Source organism: Camelus bactrianus, chromosome 18 (assembly GCF_048773025.1).
Source record: "Camelus bactrianus isolate YW-2024 breed Bactrian camel chromosome 18, ASM4877302v1, whole genome shotgun sequence".
In the NCBI taxonomy this organism is placed as follows: Eukaryota; Metazoa; Chordata; class Mammalia; order Artiodactyla; family Camelidae; genus Camelus; species Camelus bactrianus.
In genome coordinates this window covers 5,749,171-5,775,144 of record NC_133556.1, presented here as the reverse complement: position 1 = coordinate 5,775,144, position 25,974 = coordinate 5,749,171, and the positions used below count along the sequence as shown (strand labels likewise).

The window sequence follows — 25,974 nt, the reverse complement described above, 5'->3', positions numbered from 1 at the left end:
CTCACCACTCTCCCGGTTCTATCATGTCTTTTGCAACAGCCACGGTCTCAGCTCCACTCTCCAGGTATTGCTCTCACACTCTGGTCTTTACCTTATCAGGTAGGAGGGTCAGGATCTGCTCCTTCCCAGCATCTTAGATGACAGCTGCTCACAGCAGATCACCCCGAACTGGCTCAGAGCATCCTTAGCCCACAGACCTCCTGGGCACTGAACCACCTAAAATACTGGTGGGAAGTCTCAAACCTGGGGAAGACCTTCTAACCCTAGATTCTTTCCCTTAACTTGACGATTAGAACCCCAATCTGCACTGGGTGAGCGTGCCCCATGCTCTGAGAATGGGCTTCCTCTGCCTGGTGTATATCCTCTGCTTATGAAGACAGAGAGGGAAATCAGGGTGGCAGGGTGATCAGATAGCTCCCCACAAGGATGTGGGCTAAACACTCCCTTTTTTGCTCGCTTCTTAGAAAGCTGGCTCTCCACTTCGCCCGACTTCTCGAACACCAGGAGAGTCGGGGGGCTTCATGGGGGCAGCAAGAAATCCTGTCTTTATAGAAACTCCACTAGACCTCGGGGTTGGAGTACAAGAAGGGGTTCCTTTCCTGGAGAATGAGGCTGAACGAAAAGACTTCAGGAAGGGCCAGCCTAAGAGGCACGGCGCGCCCTTTAGCCTCGCTCCAGGTCCCGCTGCACAGATGCTCCTCGTCCTCCTGGCCCTTCTGGCCACTAGGCTGCAGCTCGCCTAGGACTTCAGAACCTAAATCGTCCGGAGCGGCCGGCGAACACTGACCTCACTGAGCAAACTTGAAGGACTTGCCACGTTCATCAGCGCCCCCTAGTTTTGCTCCACCAGCCGCTGCTGTAGCTGCGCAGTCGCCGCACGCCCGGTACGCTCCCTAGACCTAAGGGCCCCGCGCGTCCCCGCGCGTCCTCTCTAGGACTGCCGGGGGATTTCCGCTTCTCTATTGTTGGTCCAGGAGCGGCCCGCTGTCCCGTCATGCCCCGCGCGGCCGGCCCGGGCGGAAATCCCACGGTTCGCGCGCTCTGCCCCCACAGAGCGCGGGGAAGGGCCGCCGCCCCGCCCGGCTCCTGCCCCGCCCGGCTCGTGCCCCGCCCGGCACGTGCCCCGCCCCGCCCCGATCCCGGCTCCGGGAAGAGGCTGCACTTTGCCTTCCGGCGGGAGACAGCGGCCGCAGGTGCGAAGGCCACAGGCTTCCCGGGCCCGCCCGAGCCTGCAGGCCTCTCATCCGACCCCTACTTCGGGTCCGGGCTCGAGCGGCATGGAGGCTGAGGACCTCCAGGAGGAGCTGACCTGCTCCATCTGCCTGGACTATTTCGAGGACCCCGTGTCCATCGAGTGCGGCCACAACTTCTGCCGCGGCTGCCTGCACCGCAGTCTGGCGCCGGGCGGCACCCCGTTCCCCTGCCCCGAGTGCCGGCAGCCGTCCGCGCCCGCGGCGCTGCGGCCCAACTGGGCGCTGGCCCGGCTGACGGAGAAGACGCGGCGGCGGCGGCGTCAGGGCCCCTCGCCCCAGGGCCTGTGCGGCCGCCACTGGGAGCCGCTGCGGCTCTTCTGCGAGGACGACCAGCGGCTCGTGTGCTTGGTGTGCAGGGAGTCCCAGGAGCACCAGGCCCACACCATGGCCCCCATCGACGAGGCCTTCGAGAGCTACCGGGTGAGCCGGCCGTTACGGGGTATTGCCTGGGGATGTTTACTGTTTACACCCGGCGGCTGCTATTGCCATCTGAAGCGTGAATCCTCCCCCCGCCCCGCCCCCCGAGGCTGAAGTAGTTAAACGACTCACTGATCTCAGAGCTGGGGTTAAAACTGGAATTGGGAGGGGTGGTGCAAAGCTCAGTTAACACTGCAGAATTTTCAAGGGACAGGCCTCCGGAAGCTCCTCGTTTAAGATAAACATCCTGAGAAGTTATAAACCAGTGCTGTCCAATAGAAACAAAAATACAAACCACATATATTATTTTTTTTTAGTGGTAAAAAATAAACCAGGTAATGTTAACTTTAATAATATATCTTGTTTAACTCAGTTATCTAAAATATCGTTCAGCATCAATTGATATGAAAAATTATCAATGAGATTTACTTTTTTTTTCATGATGGGTCTTTGAAATCTGTGTGTACTTTACATTGACAGCACACATCAATTTGGACCATCCACATATCAGGTGCTCACATGGTCATTGGATGCTATATTGGACAGCCACAGGTTTATACCTATAGATGTCATACACATGATTTGGGAAAAGCCTGGCTTGGAGTGATGAGTCTGGATTTTGTTACTGGCTTCCTTCAACATCTGGGAAAATCACTTAATGTTTGAATTTGGAGATTATCTACTCTAGCTACCTTCTGAGTTAAGAAGCTTCAATTGAATAAGTCAGTGTATCATGCTCTCCTCCAGCCACACTGGCCTTCTTGCTTTTGTTTCAAGCCTGTTCTCTCTGTCTACCCATGCTTTCCATCCTTTACATCCTTTTAGATTTTAGCTTGAAGACCTTCCTTGATCATCCTTTCCAGAGTAGCCCCACCCCTTCCATTACTGACGGTGTCACTCCAGTGGTCTCCATCTGAATTGGTATCTAGTAAGTACTTGTTGAATACACGAATTTCATGATGCAAGTTAAAGTGTATTGTAAACTGTAAAATGCTGTACAGTTTTATCAGCTGACTGCAGACAGGAAACTGATTCAAAGTTAAGACTGGAAAGTGTACCTTCATGTCTTTATAGAGTAACCTTTATTGATACTTACTGTATGCTAGGCATTGTTCTGGAATCTGGGCATAAATGGCCTTGTCTTGTAGGGGACATACTGTAGACCAGTAATTTCAGTGTGTGAGAGTTATGAGAGTTTGTGCTGAGCACCCAAAAGGTCCGAGGTTAGAGTGATCAGACAGGAGTGAGGAATGAAACGTGAATTCACTCTTGAAGGGCAAGTAAAACAAGGGGAGAGGATATTCAGGCCAAGGGAACAGCATATTCAACAGTGTGACAACATGGAATAGCATGTGCTAAACAAGAGGACTGAAGGTTCTCTAGGTACTTAAGGAGTGTAGTGCATGGGAGGGAGGGTGGTGGCAGTTGAGGCTGAAGAAAGAGGGGAGGTCCCTGTCACGCAGTATCTGTCCTTTTCTGCACCCTCCTTGGCTTAGTCCCTGCTCCATTCGTCCATCTCCATCCCCACCCCAAGTTAGTCAGAAAACATTAAGTTGCTTTTGGGGGGACCTACCCTGTTCCCACCATCCCGTTCCCAGCACATACTCAGATGGGTGCACTGTGTCTTAAAACTTTGGGGTTCCCTAAATCCACGGAAAATATCCCCCATCCTGCACCTACACCTGAGCCCAGCAAACAGTGTGCTGGATGCTTGCTCTTAGGATCTGAGCCCCTGAGCACTACCCCCAGGAACCCTGCTTTGATGAATCCCTAGCCAGCTCTGCTTGCTCTCTTGGGCCACCCCAATGACTCAGGATATGTATTAGGATTACCTGGAAGCACTTTTAAGAAATACTACCCGCTAGGGGGGGTCTTGATTCAGTTGGTGGGGCCCTTGGCATGAACATTGTTTAAAAGTTCTCTAGGTGATTTGAATGCCCAGATAGGATAGAGAACCACGGAGCTACATCTTATTACCTTCACAGAGGGAAATCTCAGAAAATCTTTTAGAGAAGTTGTTTTTAAGAGAGTCATGCGTGCTGGGGGAGAAAAAGAGAACGGAGAAAGAGAAATGGCTTGATGAACCTCACGGAGCAAATTGTCTGCATGGAAAAGGCTTCTAAGCACAACTCTGCCTTCTCTCATGCCACAATTTAGTCTGCTGACTCTGGGAGCTAATCCCTCCGTTGCTGTGAATTCACTTAACAAATATTTCTTGAACCACTCATCTGTGTCAGACGCTGTACCAGACACAACGCTGGGAATACAGTGGTGAGAAGACCGGGGAGCGCGCAGTCTAGCTGGGATGGCGGTGGTAAGCACCAGACAGATAATCACAGATGGTGATAACGTGCTGTGAAAGAAAGAACGTGCCATGCCAGAGAAGTGATGAGGGCTTTCATAAGGGGACAGGGTAGCCTTCTCTGAGGAGGTGACATTTCAGTTGAGACTTGATGGATGAGGAATCAGCACCCTGAGGAACTGTGGGAAGAACATACCAGGCAACAGATAGCAAATCCCAGACCCTGAATCTGGGAAGAGCAGGACGTATGTACAGAGCTGAAGAAGAGCTGTGCACGTGGAGCTTCACGAGCAAGGGGAAAAGTAGCATGGATGAGCTGGGAGACGCAGGCGAGGGTGGGGGTGTGTCGGGCCACGAGGCGTTTGAATTTTCTTGGTGACGAGGAAAGCCAATGGAGAATCTTAAGCAGGAGAGTGATGTGATCTGACTGGTTTTCAGAAAGATTATTCGGGCTGCTCTGTGGACACTGGATGAGAGAAGGACAAGGTTGGAAGTAGGGAGACCAGTCATGAGCTGACTGTTGTCCAGACAAGAGGCGATGGGTGTTTGAACTAGGAGGTGGCAGTGGGGGACGGCCAGTAGGCAGATTTGACATGTATTTTGGAGGTAGCCTGCCTGCTCAGATTGAGCGTGGTGGTTACAGTGACTGAAATTCACAGACCCTGAGAGCTGGGATGGTGTTTAAGAAAAGGCCGTCTAGTCTAGGTGTCCTCATGAGGAAGCTGCAGCCCCGGAAACGTGAGGCTGACTTGATCACAGATCATAGCTAGTTTGTGAAGATCTAGACTGAAACTCAGATCTGATTTGAAGTTTAATGTCATTTGAACTACGTGATCGCAAGTCAGCAAATGTCTTCATTCTATAAATGTGTGCTCTACTTTTATTATAGTGTTCTATACAAACTATTGTCTGACATTAAATGGAGAGAAGTGATTTTTTTTTTTAAACTTCTGGTACCTCTACCCGGCTTTGAAATGCTTGGTGTAGTCCTCCTGCCGCCTTGTGGGAGTTTCTGTTATTGCAGGAAGTTTTCTGATCTCCAAAGACTGGGGACCTCTTAAGATCCCAACTGTGGCAGAATACAGAAAGACTTAGGTAGAGTCTTGGATAATGGAACAGGATAATTGATACACATTGGAATTAAGAACTTTTAAAAATTGAAAAGTTCTATTTACTCTTATTAGCAGACAAAAGTGAAAACTTAAAATCTTGGTCACATTCAGAGGAGCTGTTTAGCTCAGTACGGGCTTTACACATACATCAAATGTGACAGTGATTCGTGTGTGTCTCTCACCTGTCTACCTCTGTCTCTGAGGTCATGCCTGACGTTCTGCTGTTAGGTGCTCCCCCTCTCTGGCCTACTTTGTTCTAATTGACTCACTTAATTTTTTTAATAGCTTAAGTAGCTTTTAATAGCTTTTTTCCCGTGTTTTTAAATTGCAAGAAGAGTATATGCCTCTTATAGAAATTCAAATAAAACAGACATTTATAAAATTTCCCATCCTTTCCCCTGTAACTTCCAGGCCATTCCTATTCCCCAGAGATAAGCTGTGTTAATAATACTTAGGTACATATCCTTCCAGATTCTCCTTTTGTTCAAATACAAACACACACACATGCACAGACACACATAGATTTGTTCTTTTCAAAACAGAATTATACAGTATGTATTGTTTTATAGCCTGGTTTTAACTTAATATAACATGTAAATATATTGAGAGCTGCCTGAAGTTGATGCAGAGTATCAGTCTACTGTAATTTATTAATAATTCCCCATTGATGGATAATAACGTCTCAGTGAACATTCCTATACATTTGATTATTTTTGCCTGTGTTTTGTTGGGTATTCTTGTTGGAAATAGGATTATGCATATTTTAAATTTTGCTAAATCCTGCCTGTTGCCTTTCAAAAAGGTGGGACCTTTTTACTCTCGCACTGTTACTGTGCCAGAGGCTTTCTCCCTTGCCAGTACTAGGTATTTATTAATCTTCCAATAATTTTTAGCTTTTGTCTATTTAATAGGCAAACTCTATATAGTGTTATGATGATTTTAGACCAGAATAGTTCTTAAGCATTGGCCTGTGGTCGTTTTCAGCATTTTCTCAATCTCATCCCCTGTTGGGATTAGGTAGCTTTTAGCTCTTGAACAGGGAAGATGCAGAGAGATGATTTCTTACTTAAGTGTGTTTCTGCTGGCAGGAAAAACTTCTGAAGACTCAGCGTAGTCTGACAGCCAAGATGAAGAAAGCCCTGCATATCCAGGACTTGGAAGTGAAGAATGCTACAGAGTGGAAGGTAACAGCAGAAGTGATTGGGCATTTATTGCCTTTGAGGTCCTTTCAGTCTGGGGCTGCTCAGGGGGTTTTGCTGGGAAGAGCTTGCAGGATGTCATCAGTTGTCAGGCCCCTTGCAGATGCGGTGACAGAACAGGAAGTATCTCTCCCTGCTGACCTGTGGCTTTGGGCAGCATGAGTTCCACACACTTCATCCCCATACCTCTAGGGCAGCACCCCTCTCCTTCCCACCTTTGCCCTAGGTTGGAGTTGATTTGGGTCTGTGGCACTGTGGAAAGTAAATGGACTTCGCTTCCAGAGATGCTGGTCTAGTTGGGAGGCACGTTGTGGGCCCACACACCCATCTAAGATTTAACATAACTGAACGGTAGGTGTCCTGAGGGCTAAGCTGAACAATAGATGTCAAAGTGCACTTTTGTTTAAAAAGTGTACCAACAAGGCACTGCTGTCTTAGTAGAGACCCAGATGCTACAAAGAATGAATTAATCCTCTAAAGACCAGTACAGAGACACCAAGTAGGTGTCAGTAAATGACTAGGGGGAATTTGCAGGGGGTGGGCTGGAGCTTTTTCTGGGGGAGGTGATTTGGATTGGTGGGGCGTCATGTGTGAGGAATTTAGGCACCAGGGCCAGGCAGAACAAGGACTGAGCAAATCTCACGTGGCTGTAGGAGAAAATGAAGAATCAGCGAATGAGATTCAGCGCCGAGTTTGCAAAGCTGCACCTCTTCCTGGCTGAAGAGGAGCAGTTGTTTCTCCAGAGGCTGAGCAAAGAAGAAGAGGAGACAAAGAGGAAGCATAAAGAGAACACAGTAAGGCTCAATCAGATGATCAGTTCCTTAAAGAAGCTCATCTTAGAGGTGGCGGAGAAGAGCCAGAGCTCCAGCCTGGAGCTGCTCCAGGTGAGACAGGCCGGGGCACAGCACTGCGCGAACTCACTGTTGCTTTTAGACCTGAGTGTTCTTCCCGGTGCGTGGGATTAATAGAAGACATTCACCTTCAAGTGGGGTTAATTATCTCTGTTGATAATTGTGTTGATATTGTTATTATACAATTAAAGAGTCAAAGGTTCACTATTCAAAGAAAATTAATGTGAAATTTAGGTCTGATGAACTTGGGTAATATGAGACACTTAGATTCTCCTGGTCTAATAGTTTAGGATATGAAGCACATCTAAAACTTTTCTACTCATTTTACTTACGTGTTTATGATTCTTTGTTAAGACAGTAAAACAAAGCAAATAGAAACGCACAAAGTAGATAATTGTGTCAAAAGTTTCTAAGAGAAATGTGTCTTTCTCACTGATTTTTAATCATTACAGTCATAGCTTCATATACCTTTGTTCTTAGCCCCAGATTTTGATTGGTACATTAATTTAAGTAATTTCTAATATCCAGCAACCTTTTAAAGATTATAATTCTAATTTATTACAATTCTAACTCATTAGTACTTAGATTTGGGTCATTAGATCAGTTTGTTATCTAAAGCCCTTTCTTTGAGTTAGTCTTTACCTTTATATCCTCTGAGGTAAAGGGGTCCTTATAGTGTTCAATTTTTGGGTAAGATTCTACATTTGTGACTATCCTTTTTTTTTTTTGGCTGAAATAATGCACCTTTGGTCTCAGATCCCTCAGAACTTCTCTTTTCCTCCATATCATGTGACTGAGGATGAAAGAACCATTGAAGGGAGCTCTCAAGAATACCTTCAATCTACATTACTTGTTTTTTCCCTCATCAGAAGGAAGCAACATTCTATTCTCTTAAGGAAGAGAGAAACATGGGCCCACCCACCTGTTACTTTCAGCAAGAAACTGCTAACTGGGCGTTACATGTTATCTAAATGTAATGATTTCCAAGAATTGTCTAGAACTTCTACAGCTTCCTAGAGCAGTGAAGTTCCAATTACATACCCAAATATATACTATAGCAGAATCTTTGAAATAACACATTTAAACACTTTTTAAAATATGGGTTCAACATTTAGTCAGAATCTGAAACCTCAAAGATACAACTGAACCAGCAGAATTCTTACCAAAAGGTGCATCAGCCAACAAATGCAAGGCTAGGGAAGTGGCTGGAGCAGGTAGAGTTGGATTGGAGGATCTCAGAGCCTAAAGTTCTCTTGAATTTGTTTTACTGATCTGTCCATTTGAATGGTGTATAATGTTGTCTCTGCCCTCAGTCAGCACCTCTTCCCTTCTCCCAAAAGATAGGTGTCATTTCCCTGATGACTAATGAGACTGAGTACTTTTCACATACTCTTTAAAAAACCAGCTTACTTGATGTAGGATGTACATATCATATAATACACCCATTTTAAGTGGACAAATTGAGTGATTTTTATGATTTTACCAAGTTGTGCAATCATTATTACCACAGTCCAGTTTTAGACCATTTCCATTGCCCCCTTAAGACCCCTTTGTGCTTGTTTACAGTTAAGCTCTGTTCCTACCCCCGGCCCCAGACAGCCTACTTTCTGACTCTACAGACTTGCCATTTCTAAATATATAAACAGAATCATACAATATGTGGTTTTGTGTGTGGATTCTTTCACTTGGTATGATGTTTCTGAAGGTCGCTCGTGTTGTTGCATATATTGCATTGTGGACTATTCCAGGTTTTTTTAGTCTGTTTACAAATCGATGGATGTTTGGGTTGTTTCCACTTTTTGGGTTATTATGAATGATGCTGCTTTGGACATTTGCCTGCCATTCTTTGTGTGGACTTATGTTTCCATTTCTCTTGGGTAAGTAGTAGGAGCAGAATTGTTATGCTGTATGGTTTATTTATATTTAACTTTTTGAGACACTGCCAAACTGTCTTCCAAAGTGGCCGAACCATTTTATATTCCCACTACATCCTCACTAACATTTGTCTGTGATTGAGAGAGGATAGGTGGAGAAGTAGGCAAAAAGCCAGGAGGAGAAAGAATAGAGTTCCCAGGAAAGGATTGGTCGACATTGTTAAATAGCTCAGTGGGGCCACATGGAAAAAAGACTGCATTGTGTTAGTCCATTGGCTTTGGCAGCATGAGATCATATGTTATGCTAACAGAAGCAACAGACAGAAAAATACCTGCTTACAAGGTTGGGTACTAGGTCTCAAGGAGAAGGTACGTGACTTATTTCTTTCTTCTCTTCACAGAATCCAAAAGATGTGTTGACCAGGTATGAGCTCTTGCTTTTCTCTGGGGGCTTGAGCGGAGTGGTAACGGTACAGGCCGAGCAGAGGGGAGACAAGGCCTGGGCTCCGTAGTGATCTGGGCGTTGATCTGAGGGGTTGGGGGAGGAATTCTCCTGTTCACTTTTGCCGGGAGGAATGGGAGAGAAGTAGCTGAGCTTTGGGCTTGGAACCTTCGGGTGGGAGCTGGGGGTCGTGGCTGTCTCCTGAGAAGTGCAGCCTTCTGTCCTTTTTTAGGAGTGAGAACCAGGATGTGAACTATTCCTTTGAAGTTCTGAAAGTGAAGACTCAGTGCCAGCTACCGATGATGAAGGAAATGCTGAAGCGATTCCAAGGTGAGCAGAATTTCTGGGAGTTGGAGCTCCCTAGAAACCTTCCAAATCAGAGAATGAACAGTGAGAGATGTCTGGAAAGGAAAGAGGAAACAAAGCATGCAGCTAACAGGAAGGTCAGGAAAATGGTAATAAGTACTTAGGAGTAAATGGATATATGCTTCATTCAAGGAACGTCTGTTAAACACACACAGTGTGTTGTAAGGTACTAGTGACACAAAAAGAAAAAGACCTTCCTGTGAATTCATAAGCCAGTTGGAGAGACAGACACATACCGCTTACTGTAACATGGTGGGATCCAGGGCTTATCAGTGGTAGAATAAAACAATTCAGAAGCACAGAGGAAGATTTCTGTTGGGGCTGAAGTGGGAGAGTTTTCCCGGCAGAGGTGACAGTTGTTTGGGCATTTGAAGGTTGAGTAGGAGTTTGCCAAGTGGAAAATGAGGGTCTACTCTTCTAAACAGAGGCAGCAGCTTGAGCTAAGTTGTGGAGAAAATGGAGGGGAGGGTGTCTGATGTGACTCAGCCATAAGGTGCACATGAGGAAAGGCAGAAACTAAGGTTAAGAAGATGAATGTAGGAGAGACTGAAGATAAACTTACTGGATCTCCAGGGAAGTACCAAGGCACACACGCGTTGTAACGCTGTGCACTCAGTTCTCGCGTGCATCCCTGAGTGAGAACCATGCTGTGGATGTCCACTTCCAGCTACGATGAAGTAACAGGGACTAGAATGACTCACCTGAAACTTAGTTAACCGAAAAACCCCAAAACAGATGATACATAAAACAGCAGTTTTTAAAACAGTGGACATCAGGCAATGAAGGACAGAGATCCATGGGAAATGTGTGAAACAACTGAGGGGAGCCCTGTGATGGCCCCAGCCTACGGCCTCAAGGGAGTTTCCAGGCCACCTCGGGGAGGGTAACGGGGAGCCAGGTGGATCCCCTGAGTTGAGGATGGAGCTGAGAAGCCAGGGAGAACAAAGCAGTGAGAGTTTAGAGTCCTGGAGAGGAGAGAGCTGGACAGCGAGAGAACCCTGATCTGCAGAGACACCCCATGAGTACTGAGTGGAGTACTGAGCAAGCAGAGTACACGCTTGTGAAGAACTTCCAAGGTTGTGGAAGGAAATTTCCAAAATGATAAGTAATAGTTCTGGTGCTCACACAGGGCCAGGAGCCATGCCTGTTCCTACCAGCCTCTGGAAAACTCTTACATCACAGGGCACTGGGTAGAGTTCTTGGGAAAATCTTGCCTCATTAGTGGGGAATAATTAACCCTACACTGAGCACTGCTTTGGACCCACTTTACAAATCATGAAAGCAAGACCCAAAGGATGAAGTTACTTCCAAGGAACTGCATCCCAGGACAAAGCTCAAGAAGATTGAAAGGAATTTTTTAAAATGAGCACCAAACAATGTGAAATCACAATGTCTGGCATCTAGTCGAAGATTACCGGGCAGGCAGAAGGGCAGGAAAACGTGACCCGTGATGGGGAGAATAATCAACTGAAACCGACCCAGGATTACCCTGGATGCTAGAGTAAACACAGAAGGACATTGATACAGTTATTTTTAACTATTTTGTAAGAGGCATTAGGGACATGGAGGATGAAAGGAAATCCCAGATCTAGCATCTAGAGATGAGAACTACAGTGACTGAGGTGAAGAACAAGCTGGCTGGGATTCACAGGCGATTGGACCCTGCGGGAGAGAAGCTCAGTGAGCCTGAAGGCAGAGCAGTGGGAACTGCAGGATGAAGCAGAGAAACTTAGACAATGAGAATAGCTCAGTGAGCTGGGGACACCTTCCTGCAGCCTTACGTGTGGTGGGTGCTTGGGATCCCTCAAGGAGAGGAGTGGGATGGGGATGAGACAGGAAAAACGTATGAAGAAATAATGACCAGCCTTTCCAAATTTGATGAAAACTGTAAGTACACAGATCCAAGAAACTCAGCAAACCCTAAGCACGAGAAAGAAGATGAAAACACCAAAACCAGTGACAAAGAGAAAATTTTAAAGGCAGCAAGTAAAAAAAAGGCAGCAAGTTAACCAACAGTGGAACAAAGATAAAGATAACATCACTTTACTCAAGCAGTGCAGATGAGTGGAATCTTAAAAGGACTGAAAGGAAAAATTGTTAACCTGGAGTTTCATTCCTGGCAAAAAATTACCCTTCAGAAACAAGGGGAAATAAAGATGTTTGCAGATAACCTAAAACTGAAAGTGTTTACCACCAGCAGACCAACACTACAATAAATGTTAGATGAAGTCCTTCAAGCAGAAGGGAAGTGATACCAGGTGGCAGTCAGATTGACACAAAGGAATAAAAGATCTTCTGAAATGGTAATGACAAAGAAATACGTATTTTATATTAAATCTCATTAAAAGATAATAGGGATGGTTAATTTGACATCTGGTCAAACATTATTTTGGGTGTTGCCGTGAGAGTGTTTTTGGGTGAGATTAATATTTAAATCAGGAAACTTGAGTCAAATGGCTTGCTCTGTGTAATGCTGGTGGGCCTAATCTAATCAGTCGAAGGCCTGAATAGAATAAGGAGCTGATTTTTTTCCCGCTGAACAAGAGAGCATTCTACAGCAGACTGCCTTGGGACTCTACCTGCAGCTTTGGTTCTTTCTGGCCTTTGAACTGGAACATCAGTTTTCCCTGGGTCTTGCTGCTGTCACACACCGTGGATCTGGACTTCCCAGTCACCATAATCACGTGAGCCAATTCCTTATAATCTCTCTTTATACACACATCTCCTACTGGTTCTGTTCTCTGGAGAACCCTGACAAATACAGTAACTGTCTGTTTAAACAGATAGAAAATAACATTTTTGGAGTTTATAACACATTTGCAAGTAAAATGTACAATGGTTGCATGAAGGAGGGGAAATGGAAGTCTACCATTTACACAGGTCTTACACGTGGAGTGGTATAATACCACTTGAAGACAGGCTGTTAAGGTAGAGGTTATACTACAAACCTTATGGCAGCTGCTGAAATAAAACAGTTACAGCTGATAAGTCAACAAAGGAGATAAAGTGGAATCATAAAAATACTTGGTTAATCGGAAAGAAGGCAAAAAAGAGGAAAAAAGTAGGACAAATAGAAAACACAAGATGATAGACACAAACCTAATCGTATTAATATTAAGTATAAATGGCCTGAATATCCTACTCAAACGGGAGAGATTGGTTGGATTGGATTGAAAAAGCAAGACCCAACTATATGCTGTAAGAAACAAACATTAAATATAAAGGCTAACATATGTTAGAAGTAAAATAATGGAGAAAGATACATACACATGCTATACATTTAGTCAGGAGAAATCTGGAGTGGTTCTATTAACATCAAGTAGGTTTCAGAGCAAAGAATATTACCAGAGATAAAGTCAGTTCCTCACGATAAAGGGGTCAGTTTATCAGGAGGATGTAACAGTTCTAAACATTTATACGCCTAATAACAGAGCTTCAAAATATATTAAGCAAGAACTAATAAAGCTGCAAGGAGAAACTGAAAAATCCAGTTATAGCTGGAATTTTCAATATCTCTTAAAAACATTTTTTATAACAAGCAGGCAGAAAATCGTAAAGTAGACTGAGTAACACTGTCAGTCAACTTGAATAACACTGTCGACCAGCCTGACCTCACTGCACCAAACAACAGCGGAATACAAATTCTTTTTGAGTGTACATGGACCATTCTCCAAGGTAGAACAAGGTGGGCCATAAGATGAATCTCAACATTCAAAAGGATTCAAGCCATACAGAGTATGTTCTCTGACCTCAATGCATGTGAGTTAGAAATCAGTAAACAAATAAACAAACAAAAAACAAACTTTGGGAAATCCCCAAATGTTAGGAAATTAAGTAACACACTTCTCAGTAACCCATGAATTAAAGGTGAAATCAAAAGGGAATTATATATATATATATATAGGAAGTACTTTGAACTGAAAGAAAAGGAAAACACAACATGTCAGAATTTGTGGGAAACAGCTAAAGCAATACTCACGGGGAAATTTCTAGTCCTAACCACCTATATTAGAAAAGGAGAAGGTTCTTAAATCAGTGACATCAGTTTCTACCTTAAGACACTAGAAAAAGAAGAGCAAATGAAGCCCCCGAGAAACAGAAGAATAGAAGTAATGGAAATCAGAGCAGAATGGAATTGCAATGGCAGTGGAATACAGAAGAACAAAAATTAGTGGAACCAAAAGCGTTTTCTTTGAGAATATCAACTTTATTGATAATACTTTAAGCAGAATGACCAGGAAAAGAAGGGGAGACACACATTACTAGCATCAAGAATGAGAGAGGCCTCAACACTGCAGCTTCTATAGATATTAAAAGGGTAGTCAGAGGATATTACTAGCAATTTAAGCTGATAAATCTGACAATGTAGGTGAAATGGACAAAGTCCTAAAAAGACACAAATGGCCAAAGCTGACTCAAGAAAAAACAGACAACTGGACTAACCTTATTTCTACTACAGAAGTTCGTGTTCTAGTTAGAAACCTTCCCAATGTCTTCACTGGTGAATTCACCAAGCATTTAAGAAATACTTATTCTACACAAACTCTTAAAAAACTGAAGAGACTATATTCCTAGTTTGTTCTGTGAGGCTTGTATCACCATGATACCAAAATTAGACAAAGGTATTACAAGCAAAAAGAACTGTAGAGCAGTGTCCCTCATGAACAAAGAAGAATTCCAAAGAAAATTTTAGCAAATTGAATTCAACAGTGTATAATACATCACAACCAGATGGGATTTATCACAGAAAAGCAGGTTTGGTTTAACATTTGCAAACCTATGTAATGCACCACATTAGCAAATTAAAGAAGGACAATTTGAACATCTCAGTAGATGCAGAAAAAGCCTTTGTCAAAATCTAACATCCATTTCTGATTTTTAAAAAATGCACACAAACAACTCTCAATAAACTAGAGAGACATGGAGAGTCTGGGAGGGAAGAGAATTTGGAGGCAGGGAGCCCAGGGAGGATGTTGCAGACAACAGCTACAGTGAAAGATGCTGAAGGTCTGGATGAAGACACTGGCAGTGAGAAAGGAGAGGAAGAAAAGAGCCTGAGTGATGTTTCAGAGGGAGAGCTGACAGGACTTGGGATTAACTAGCCACCAAAGTCAGAGGAAGGATCAGATAAGCTCGAGATTTCCAAGTGCGTGTGTTCCGAGTGGAAGTAATGTTCTCACCCCTCAGAGAACACAGAAGACGAGATGTCTGCGGGGAGGGTTACTCTCAAGGGACTGGAAGGGACTTAGGATGCTCTGAATTGGGTTCTGGGTATCTTGTGGAGACGCCCAGTGAAAACTGGAACCGGGGCAGGGAGACCTTGTTCCTGAGGACATCTGTGTGTACCTGCGGAGAACCTGGTTCAACAAGTCAGAATTTGGTACCATTTCTCCAGATTTTATGCTGATGGTGAAGACGTGGGGCCATCAGATAATGAGCTCCGCATTTTCTCGGTCTTAGTCTTCTAGGGCAGAAGGGAAGTGAAGATTTCAGGTTGCTAAAGGCCACACCATGGCATGTTAGGCTCAGCTGAGGCTCAGCTGAGAGACTGAGACTCATCCCTGGCAGAACCTGATGGGAGAAGGCTGGGACTGAAGCTGGAAAGGACGGGCATTTCAGGAGGAGGGTGGGTAGCAGGCTGTTGTGTTACTGATCTCAGTTCTCATTTTCTGTGCAGTGGCTGTAAATGTGGCCGAGGACACAGCTCACCCCAAACTCATCTTCTCCCAGGAAGGGAAGTACGTGAAAAATGGAGCGTCAGCCAGTTCCTGGCCGTTACTTTCTACAGCGTGGAGCTACGTTACTGGCTGGAGGAATCCTCAGAAGACCACAGGCTTTGTGGAGAGATTTCAGCACCTACCCTGTGTTTTGGGGAAAACTGTTTTCACTTCAGGGAAGCACTACTGGGAAGTGGAGAGCCGAGATGGCCTGGAGATTGCTGTGGGGGTGTGTCGGGAAGACGTCATGGGGATTACCGATGGCTCCAGAATGTCCCCCGAGCTGGGGATCTGGGCCCTTTGTTGGAGTTCTGCTGGCTTTCGGCCCCTGACGAGCTCCCCTGTAAGTCCCACCAAGCCAGAGCCCGCTCCTCACCGGGTGGGAGTCTTCCTCGATCACGGGGCCGGGGAGATCTCCTTCTACAGTGCTGCGGACGGCGCGCACCTGCACACTTTCTCCTGTCCTGTGTCCCGCCTCCGGCCGTTCTTCTGGTTGAGCCCGTTAGCCTCTTTAGTCCTCCCGCCAGCTACTGGTGGGAAATGAGGCTGTGCTTCCCTGCCCAGGAATCTTTCCCTTACACCCCAGGCCCGGGACACACACACCCCTTGGCCCTCGTCCTTCACCTGCTCCATGTCGATCCTGGCTGGTGCGTCAGTACTAGCCACTCAGATTCCGACGTCACGCTTCATTCAGCTCCCTGCACGCCCTGTGCGCAGACATAAAAGACCCTGCTGCTTATTACCTTTCCGCTAGCCACCTGTATTACTGAGAAAAAGGTTTTTTCTTACTCTACCCATCTGATTAATAATCCTTTGTCTCTTTTCTGGGTCTTCATATTGGACCCTCTCTCATCTTAGGTGTGAGATGGGATCCATTTGTTAAAAATAAACTTCTGATGCTTCTGATGCACAAACAAGACAGAATAAACTTGCCACAGTCAGTTTCTTATTTTACTTAGTTTCTCTGAGTCTTTACTCTGTTAATGTGTTATGACTGTTCAGGAGGGGTATTTATTCAGCATTTCTCAGGTTTATTTCACCACAGAAACTCTAGCTCTGGGAGCACCAATGAAGACTCCTCACAAGATAGTTTGGCCGCTGTTCGTTCTGAACTTTCTCGAGATGATCTTGACCATCTCAGATTTCAACCTAGACTTGCCCCCACCCCCAGCCTCCAAAGCTGGTGGGTACACGTGTGGGTGCTGTAAGCTACCCACACTTTGTGGCCCTGGGTAAGGGTCTGCTGAAGTCTTTTCCTCTGGGGACCAGGGTTTTGTTACGGAAAACACTGGGCACATTTAAAAAAATATCCTTTCTCCCCCTGCCAGAGCCAGGAGGGATCTTTCTCAACTTTCCCCTCTGAGAATTTGATGGGGTCCCCGGAGGTAAAACCCATGAAAATATGCAGCTCCCCCAATACTGCAGCTCCCCAGAGTTTCTCACTGTGAAGCCAACCCACACTCCACCTCCAGCGATCCGTCAGAATGACCATGTACGTATTCCTCCTTGTTTATGGCTCCATTGGGTTTTGATTCTGCTGTTAACCAGATCTCAGTTTCAATTCTGTGGGTTTGCCTGTCCATCCAGCTTATGGGGTGTCAATTGGCCATTCAACCTCAGTTCTCTGATGAGTCCAAGAAAAGCCATTGATTTTTCAGTTTTCTCATCATTTTCTTACAAAGAAATGAGTTATGATTTCCAAAGTCTTTATATGTTGACACTGAAACTGGAAGTATCCTTTTATAATATTAAAATAGGTTTCTTACAGAGCTCTATAATGGTTAATTTTTTGTGTCAACTTGACTGGATTAAGGGGGTGCCCAGATAGCTGGTAAAACATCTCTGGGTGTGTCTGTAAGGGTGTTTCCAAAAGAGATTAACATTTGAATCCATAGAAGAAGATTGCTCTCCCCAACCTGCATGGACATCATCCAATCAGTTGAGAGCCTGAACAGAACAAAAGATAGAGGAAGGGCAAATTCTCTGTTCAAGCTGGAACATCCATCTTCTGCACTTGCACATCAGTGCTCCTGGTTCTTGGGCCTTCAGACTGGGACTGGGACTTACACCATCGGCACTCCCATTCTTGGCCCTGTGGACCTCAACTGGAACTTCCAGCATCAGCTCTCCTGGTCCTCAGGCCTTTGGACTTGGACTGAATTAAACCACCAGCTTTCCTGGTTCTTCAGCTCTCAGCACACTGTAGAGCTTCTTGGCTTCTATGATCACATGACCCAATGGCCAATGATCTATTCTTTCAGATCTCTCACTGAAGAACCATGACTAATACAACCTCATATAGTTGGGTCTTGCTTATTTCCTATACAGTCTGTCAAGTCTTAACTGTTATTTGCAAACCATTCCCTGTTAAAGTGACTGTTTGTATAGTTGGATTAAAATATACTGTCTGGCTAGCTGCTTTCTATTAGTTTCATTTCTGTTTCTTTTTTTCCCCTTTTCTGCCTTCTCTAGTTTTATTGTGCATTTAAAAATAAAATTCATTTTATCTTATTTACTTATTATTTACACTTCTTAAAAATTTTTGAGTCATTGCTATGGCATTTACAATGTACATTTTGAAAAGTCTGAATCAACCTTCAAGTAACACGTTTCATGGGTGGTGAAAGACTTTATAACCGTATCACCTTGATTCCCAGCCCTTGCTCTGTTGTCACACATTTCACTTTTAGGCTTGCAGTGAACACCCAATACATCATTATTAATGCCTTGAATGCTTATTTGCTTTAAACATCTTCTGTAAACAAGATTACACTGTATTGCACAGGGAAATATACACAAAATGTTATGATAACTCACAGAGAAAAAAATGTGACAATAAGTGTGTATATGTCCATGAATAACTGAAAAATTGTGCTGAACACTGGAATTTGACACATTGTAAAATGATTATAAATCAATAAAAAAGGTTAAAAAACAAAAAACAAACAAAAATCTCTGGTATGTTAAAAAGTGTTGAGGTGAATGAAATGACAAAAGTGGAAAGCAGATACAATGAAGAAACACAGGTTACTGAAGACTCATAATATTTTGGAAAGATACTTGTCATAGAATACTTACGCTGATGACTTAGAAGCTGTAGGCTACATTCAGGCGGCCAAGAGAGACTTTCAGGAAAGAGAAAAAAATCAGTTTCTCTGGAGCCCGGGTGCTGAGAGTCCAGCCTTAATTTTTGGTGACCTGGGGTCCTTTTAGGGCTAAAACAAAAATTCAGGAGACAGGGGATTCTAAAGTGGGAAAGATTTACAGAGTCAAATGGATCATGGTCTTCTGAATGAACTTGAAAGTACAGCTTATCTGTTCTTCCTCACAGTTTTACCAATATTGGTGTCATGGTGTATGTAGCATGGTGTAGCAACAAGCATGGTGTCTTGCTTGTTGACAGATGATCTCATTTTGGTTTCTCATTTAGTGTGATGCACACACTTTCAGGTCTTGCTTCTTTATCCATCGTAAAAATCTCTGGCTTTTAATCTGAATCTACTTTGAAGCAATCTGTCACTTCATGTGTATTGAGAGACTTTAGTCCATTTATACTTAATGAAAATTGATATCATTAAGTTTAAATCTGTCAACTTGCTTTTTAAAATTTTGCCCTTTCTGTTTTTTTTTCCTCTATTACTCTTTTCCTGCTTTTTTGTTTTGCAGGGGGTGGTTAATAAAATATTTAAAATTTTAATTTTATTTCAATTATTTGTATCTTTATGGAGCTGTATCTCCTTTAAAAATAATTTTAAATTTGACATTTTGGTTAACTATTCTTCAACAAGGGTGACAAGAGTACACAACGAGGAAATTATAAGGCTCTTCAATAAGCAGTTTTTGGAAAACTGGATATCCACATGCAAAAGAATGAAATCCAATCCTTATCATATATCATACACAAAAATCAACTGAAAATGGTTTAAATAATTAAATGTAAGACCCAAAACTATATAACTCCTGGAAGAAAACATAGAGAAAAAACTTGAAATTGGCCTTGGCAATGATTTCTTGGCTATGACACCAAAAGCAAAAATAAAGAAGCAGGATTACATCAAACTGAAAAGCTTATGCACAGCAAAGGAAATAATCAACAAAATGAAAAAGCAACCTATGGAATGGGAGAAAATATTTGCAAACCATAATCTGATAAAGGGTTAATAACCAAAATATACAAGGAATTCCTACAATTCAACAGCAAAAATTAAATGACCCTATTTAGAACGGGCAAAGGAATTGAATAGACATTTCTCCAAAGAAGACATCTACCAATGGCCAACAGTTACAAGAAAAGGTGCTCAACATGACTACTCATCAGGGAAATGCAAATCAAAGCCACAAAACCCACACTTGTTTTGATGGCTATTATCAGGAAAACAAAAGATGACAAATAGTATGGAGGTTCCTCAAAAAATTAAAAATAGAACTACTGTCTGATCTAGCAATCCCACTTCTGACTCAGTATCCAAAGGACTTGAAATCAATACCTCAAAGATACATCTGCACTCACATGTTCATTGCAACATTATTCAAAATAGCTACGACATGGGAGCAATCTAAACATCCATCATCAGGTGAATGGATAAACAAAATGTACATACAAAGAAATATCTTTCAGCCTTAAAAAGAAAAAAAGGGAATCCTGCCTTTTGTGACAATACAGATGAACCTGGAGGAACTTAGCTAAGTGAAATAAGCCAGGCATGGGACAAATACTACATGGTATCCTTTATTTAACAAATCTGAAATAGACTCATAGAAGCAGAGATTAGAACGGTGGTTGCAAGGGGCTGGGGGAAGGAGAAATGGGGAGGTACCAGTCAAAAGGTGGAGTTTCAGTTATACAAGATGAATTCAGTCCTAGAGATCTGTACAGCATAGATCCTGTAGTTAACCATACTGCATTTAAAAATTTGCTAAGAGGGAGTTAAGTGTTCTTAACACAAGAAAATAATAAGGAAGGCAGGAGGAAATTCTGGAGGTGATGGGCATGTTTGTAGCGTAGATCATGGCTTTATGGTATTGTGGCAATGGTTTCATGAATGTACACTTACCTGCAAACTTATCGAGTTTTAGTTATTTTTGTATGTCACTTATACCTCAAAATGTTTTAAACAAAACAAAACAAAATACCCCCTTATATCTTGTTTGATTTATCCTTTGATATAAGTTACTTAGAAGTATGCTATTTAGTTTCCAAATATTTGGGATTTTCCTGGGGATCTTTCTCTTACGATTTCTAATTCAATTGTGTTCTGAGCAAATACTTACGACAAACTCTAAATTTATTTATACTTTTATTATGGCCCAGAATATGGTCTATCTTGATAAATGTTTCATATGCACTTGAAAGATGTGTATTATTCTTTTATTGAGTGGAGTGTCCTATAAGTGTCAATTAGGTCTAGTTTTTTAATATTGGCCTATTATTTAAAAATTTTCTCTGTCCTTTCTGTCTCCACTCTTTCAGGACTCCAATTATATGTATATATTAGGCCATTTGAGGTTGTCCAGAAGCCCACACATACTGTTCATTAAATTTTTAGATTGTTTCCTATCTTGTTTAATTTTGGATAGTTTCTATTGCTATGTCTTCATGCATCAATATTTTCTTTTGCAATGTCCAATCTGCTATTGATTCCTCCAGTGGGTTTATTATTTCAGACATTGTAGTTTTCAACACTAGAAACTCCTGTGTATGTTTCTATTTTATCTACTTTGTCTTTACTAACATGTTTAATTTTTCCTCTAACATTTTGAATATGTAGAATGTTATAATAAAGTGTTTTAATGTCTTTGTCTTCTGTCTGATCTAACCAACATAATCAATAAAATACCTCAAATTGTCTATTAAGTACCAATTCTGAGTAGCAATCAAGTCATTGATTTTTCTTTTCATTGTGGTTTATTGGATGCCTGGATAATTTTTTTTATTGAATGCTAGAACTGTTGTGAATTTTATCCTGTATGCTGGATATTTTTGTAGCCCTACAAATATTCTTGAGCTAGGATTTGTTAAGCAGAACCATAGCAGGGTTTAGTCTAGGTCTAATTATTCCTCACTACTGAGGCAAGACCCTTCTGACTGTTACACCCAGTACTCCAAACTGGTTTTCCAGTTTGGCTGGTGGGAACAGGAACTGTTCCTGGCTGGCCCAGGTCCAGGTGCAGGTAGTTCTTTCCCCAGCCTTGGGTAGTTTCATCGGGCACTTGTGCTGAACGGCACTCTGCTAAATACTTGAGGGGGAGCCCCTGCACGTCTCTGGGTTTCTCTCTCTCTGGGCAGCCTTCTTCTCTCCATCACTCTGCCCTGCTAATTCCAGTAAACTTGATCTCCCCAGAATCTCACCTTTATCTCCTCAACTCAGGGAAGTAGTTTGGTTCCATCTGGTTTCTTCCTCCCAACGTTGCTGCCTGAAAACTCTCAAGACAACATGGGGGAAAACCCTCCCCCCACCCATGTTACTCCATCTTGGTCAGAAGCAGAAGTCCTTGCATGTGTGTTTTAAGCAATTAGAAAAGGATTCTTTTCTCACACTCAAACTATCTTTCCCCCTCTTTTTCTGATTCAATTTTCACTATACAACATGTTGTATTTAATTGGAATTCTTGAGTACACGAATACTTGTCATAATCAGTTAAATTGTATAACTTGAATGCACAATATACACCATTATAAAGTGAATTCTAATGTGGCTGAATGATCAGAGAAGTTCAAACAAGTATGTGAAAATTCTGGCTTATTTTCTGAGCAATCTTGGTAATGTGGTTATATAAAATTGCTTGTGGTTAGAAAATTCAAATTTTGTTCTAGATATTGGCAATGCACCAATGAAGAAAACAGACATATCCATGCTGTCATGGAGTTTACATTCTAATCTCCATTTACATGGATAATAAGAGCTTGCTGTTACATAGCATTTAACACAGGCAGTATGGCACTGTATCGCCTTACTGAATTCTCACAAAACCCTATGAAACGTATTTTATTTTTGTCATCATTTTTCAAAAGAGGACATAAGCACAGATTGTTGAAATAACTTGCTTGAGATTACATAGCCAGTAAGTAGTAGAATTGGGATTTGAGCTCAGTGTCTCTGGCCCCATAGTTCTCTTCTTGCTTAATTTCTACAACACTCAGTTTCTCTCAGGTGGACCAGGGGGAGCTATCTTATTGATTCTGCTGGTTAGGTCTCTCTCTCTCTCTCTCTCTCTCTCTCTCTCTCTCTCTCTCTCTCTCTCTCTCTCTCTCTCTCTTCAGTCTTTCTATTTTTGTCACTTTAATCTACCTGTCTCAGTGTAAGAAAGATTTAAGTCTTCCTCCTCCAGTGAGTTTCTGTTTTCCCTTATAGTTCCTATGATCTGCTTTATTAAATACTGCTACTCTGACAGTGCTTATGCTCCCATAACTATCGTATCTTCATTAGAGATGGCGCCCACTGTTACATTCTTTTACAGATTTTAGTTTCACTGTTAAATACACTTCAGAGAATGCCCTTTTACAATTACAATGTTTTTGTTGTCTTTCATGCCTTTGGAATTGCTTTCCAATTTTCAGATGATAATATTAAAGCCTTTTATTTAAAAAAATTTTCATTTAGCTCTGACCATTCTTCTATTTTTAGTTCTATGAACTACTTTTTAAGAGATACATTCTTTTATACTGCATGAAGTTCGATTTTGCTTTGTGACCTAATTTGAAAGTCCTTATCTGTGAATAACGGGGCTAAATCCATTTATATTTATTAATAGCCCAGGAATCTTTCTCTTGAGTTCCGTCACATTGTATTCATATGTTTTTTGCTCTTATTTAAAAAATATTTCTACATATTTTCCTTGCCCTTTGAATAGTTCTGAAATTTCAGAAGGTTGTATATTTTTGTCCTAGAGTTTCATTCGTAATTTTACATGATACTCTTAATCTTGTTTTTAATAGAGCAATTTTATTAGTTTCCTATCATGAGATTTTTTTATGCTCAACTCTCCATATCAAATCAATCATGAGACTAGGTTAGTGACTCCCTCCTAAAATATCTTGAAATTATTTACTGCTACTATCAGTCCAAAACACTATTCTCTTTTCCTTGGAATGAAGCAACAGCCTCATAACTGGCCACACTGCCTGTATCCTTATCCGGTAACACACACCCACCATGATACATCTTCTAGTGTGAACTCTAAAACATGTAAGTTTTATCCTGGTACTTCCTCACCATTAACTTTCTAAGAACTCACATTCTGCTTTGAATAAAATTTACTAGACCTTGCCTTTCTGCCTTTTCTTCCTTCCTCCCTTTCCACCCCTTCCCTTCCCTTGCCTCCCTCCCTGCCCTCTTTCCTCCTTCTTCTCCCTCCATTTCTTTCTTTCTTTTCCCCATCTTCCTTCCTCCTCTCTCTTTCCCTCCCTCCGTTCCTCCTGATGCTTATATCCATCCTGGCATCTCCAATTCTCTCTGCATTGCACCTACTGTCATATTTGCTTCCTTTCAGCTCCTTAATTACAACACGAATTTCTCAACTTACAGATTTTGCACGTTTTTCACTTTATCTGGACCTCTTTTCACCTTCAATTTCCTGGATAACTCTTACCTCAACTTAGAGGTCTTAGCTTACATGCCATTTTTAAAAGAGGCTTTCCCTCACCGAGTTTACTATAGTGACCTCCCTGTTTCACTCCAGCATAAGAAATTCTTTCTTATCATAGTTCATCATGGACATGCGTTGTTTTGTCTTTTACACACTCCTTCCCTACTTCTGCTAACATCACCCCTTCACAACCACACTTTGTAATATTACTCCACTCCAAGTCCATGTTCCTCTGGTGGTTCGATCCAATGTCCCCAGCCCAGGCTTTGGCCCACAGTGATTGCTCCAAGGGGTGGCCGCCGGGCCAAAGCGTTGATTAGATTTCTTCCCTGGAGTTTTCTCACGGGAGGAGTATTGGATTTCAAGCCAAAAGGAAGGCGTTAGAGGTTCCAGATGTATGGGTTCCTCCATTTAAGAATGTCCAAGACTCTTGGGGTGGTGGAAATGTTAGGTGTCTTGACTGGTGGTGGTTTCATAGGTGTGTCCATTTATCAAAATTCATCAAATTGTACATTTGAAATATGTGTAGTTTGCTGTACAGAAATCATACCACAATGAAGTTGTTTCTAAAAAATGCCTGAGAGAATGACATCAAAACAGCGACCTGAGCCAAGATGAAAGATGGAGAAAGAAGGCGCTGGCATAATTCAAGCCATTGGCTCAGGCTGACGCTGGTATTAGCTCCACTGCCTCGTTGCTGTGATCCCCTACCCTTTCCTTAAGGTAGTATCGGTTTTGTTTTAAAGGGTATTGATTAATACAAATTACTAGCCCAACATGATATAGTATATTTGCTTACTTGTTTTATGTGTCGGTCCCGTGGAGGAAGGGACCATGCTTGCTTGTTAGCCACTGTACACATGCTACCCAAATACAGTGCTTGGGACACGGCAGATGATCGTCAAATATTGGTCAAATAAATTAATGCGCTATACAAATGCCGTAAGTGCCTTAACTAGAGAGATATTATATCTTGGTAGGAAGAAAAGCACCCAGGAAATGATAAGACAGAAGGTTTTGAAGAAAGTGAGGATAAATTGAATCCTCTACTCAAAGAACAAACAACAAGATAAAACTCAGCGAAGTAGGACATTTTAGTATCTGAGCTGAGATAGAGAAGCAAAGACAAGCTCAATAGATCCTTTAATGGAGAAGGGCGGGTAGGAGAATGAGATGGGAGTAAATAAGGAGGAGATGGACAGATATACCACTTGCTTCTTTTACTTCTGTGTCTGAAATCTTTTCACCTGTTATTTCCCCCTGGGGTGGGAAATATTCGTGGTAATTACCCACCTCCAATCTTTGACTTCTTTTCTATGATCTGGCACATGGGGAAACCCTCCCCAGGCTCCTGTGGGCAATGGAGACTAGATCTTTCTCAGACTCTCTTCTCCAAAGTGTTGGATGGAAGGCGCTAGAGAGATCTGAGTTCCAAGATGAAAAAGAAGCCAGGGACTCTAGGAATTGTTTCTCTCCATGGCTAATTGGCCCTTGGAGAAGACATTCCCGTGTTATCTTCAGAGCCACACGTCTTAAAATGTCTCACTCCCTTGACCCCTACAAAGCAACTTCAAGCAGAGCCCTTTGGGAATGCTCATCTCATGCACAAAGCAAGTCTAATTGGCATCTTGAGTATTGGTTTCAGAAGAGATTCAGGATGTGTCCTTCGGGTGAGAATCCCTGATGCCATATATGTAGTGACCTCATTTGTGTCACCTGACATAGGTCCTCTGGGTTGGGAGGTGTTTTATTTCCCCACTTCCCTCAGGATTGGCTCATGTCAGGCCAAGTCTTTCCTCATTCTAACCCCTATGATTCCTGCTGAGGAAACATTCATGCAGTCAGGAAGGGGCTT

The 25,974-nt window shown here is 42.7% G+C and overlaps 1 protein-coding gene across 2 annotated transcripts; it reads left to right on the top strand.

The window, feature by feature from the left end:
• Positions 1-990: 990 nt before the first annotated feature.
• On the top strand, positions 991-16,487 carry TRIM4 (tripartite motif containing 4). Of its 2 annotated transcripts, none has more exons than XM_074345751.1 (6): positions 991-1,673; positions 6,173-6,268; positions 6,937-7,167; positions 9,410-9,432; positions 9,683-9,780; positions 12,402-15,478. In XM_074345751.1, the coding sequence occupies exons 1-6, from the start codon at positions 1,278-1,280 to the stop codon at positions 12,422-12,424; spliced, it is 867 nt and encodes a 288-aa protein (XP_074201852.1). In that variant the 5' UTR covers positions 991-1,277; the 3' UTR covers positions 12,425-15,478. The 2 variants fall into 2 exon arrangements, with proteins under 2 accessions (XP_074201852.1, XP_074201851.1); XM_074345750.1 differs by lacking the exon at positions 12,402-15,478 and adding an exon at positions 15,494-16,487 and having other exon boundaries at positions 997-1,673.
• Positions 16,488-25,974: the final 9,487 nt, after the last annotated feature.

Excerpts from the sequence above, each read along its gene's own strand:
- TRIM4 (XM_074345750.1), top strand. The coding sequence starts at position 1,278 with ATGGAGGCTGAGGACCTCCAGGAGGAGCTGACCTGCTCCATCTGCCTG. Across the intron at positions 7,168-9,409 it reads CCAGCCTGGAGCTGCTCCAG|AATCCAAAAGATGTGTTGAC; the intron begins GTGAGACAGGCC and ends TTCTCTTCACAG. Across the intron at positions 9,781-15,493 it reads AATGCTGAAGCGATTCCAAG|TGGCTGTAAATGTGGCCGAG; the intron begins GTGAGCAGAATT and ends TTTTCTGTGCAG.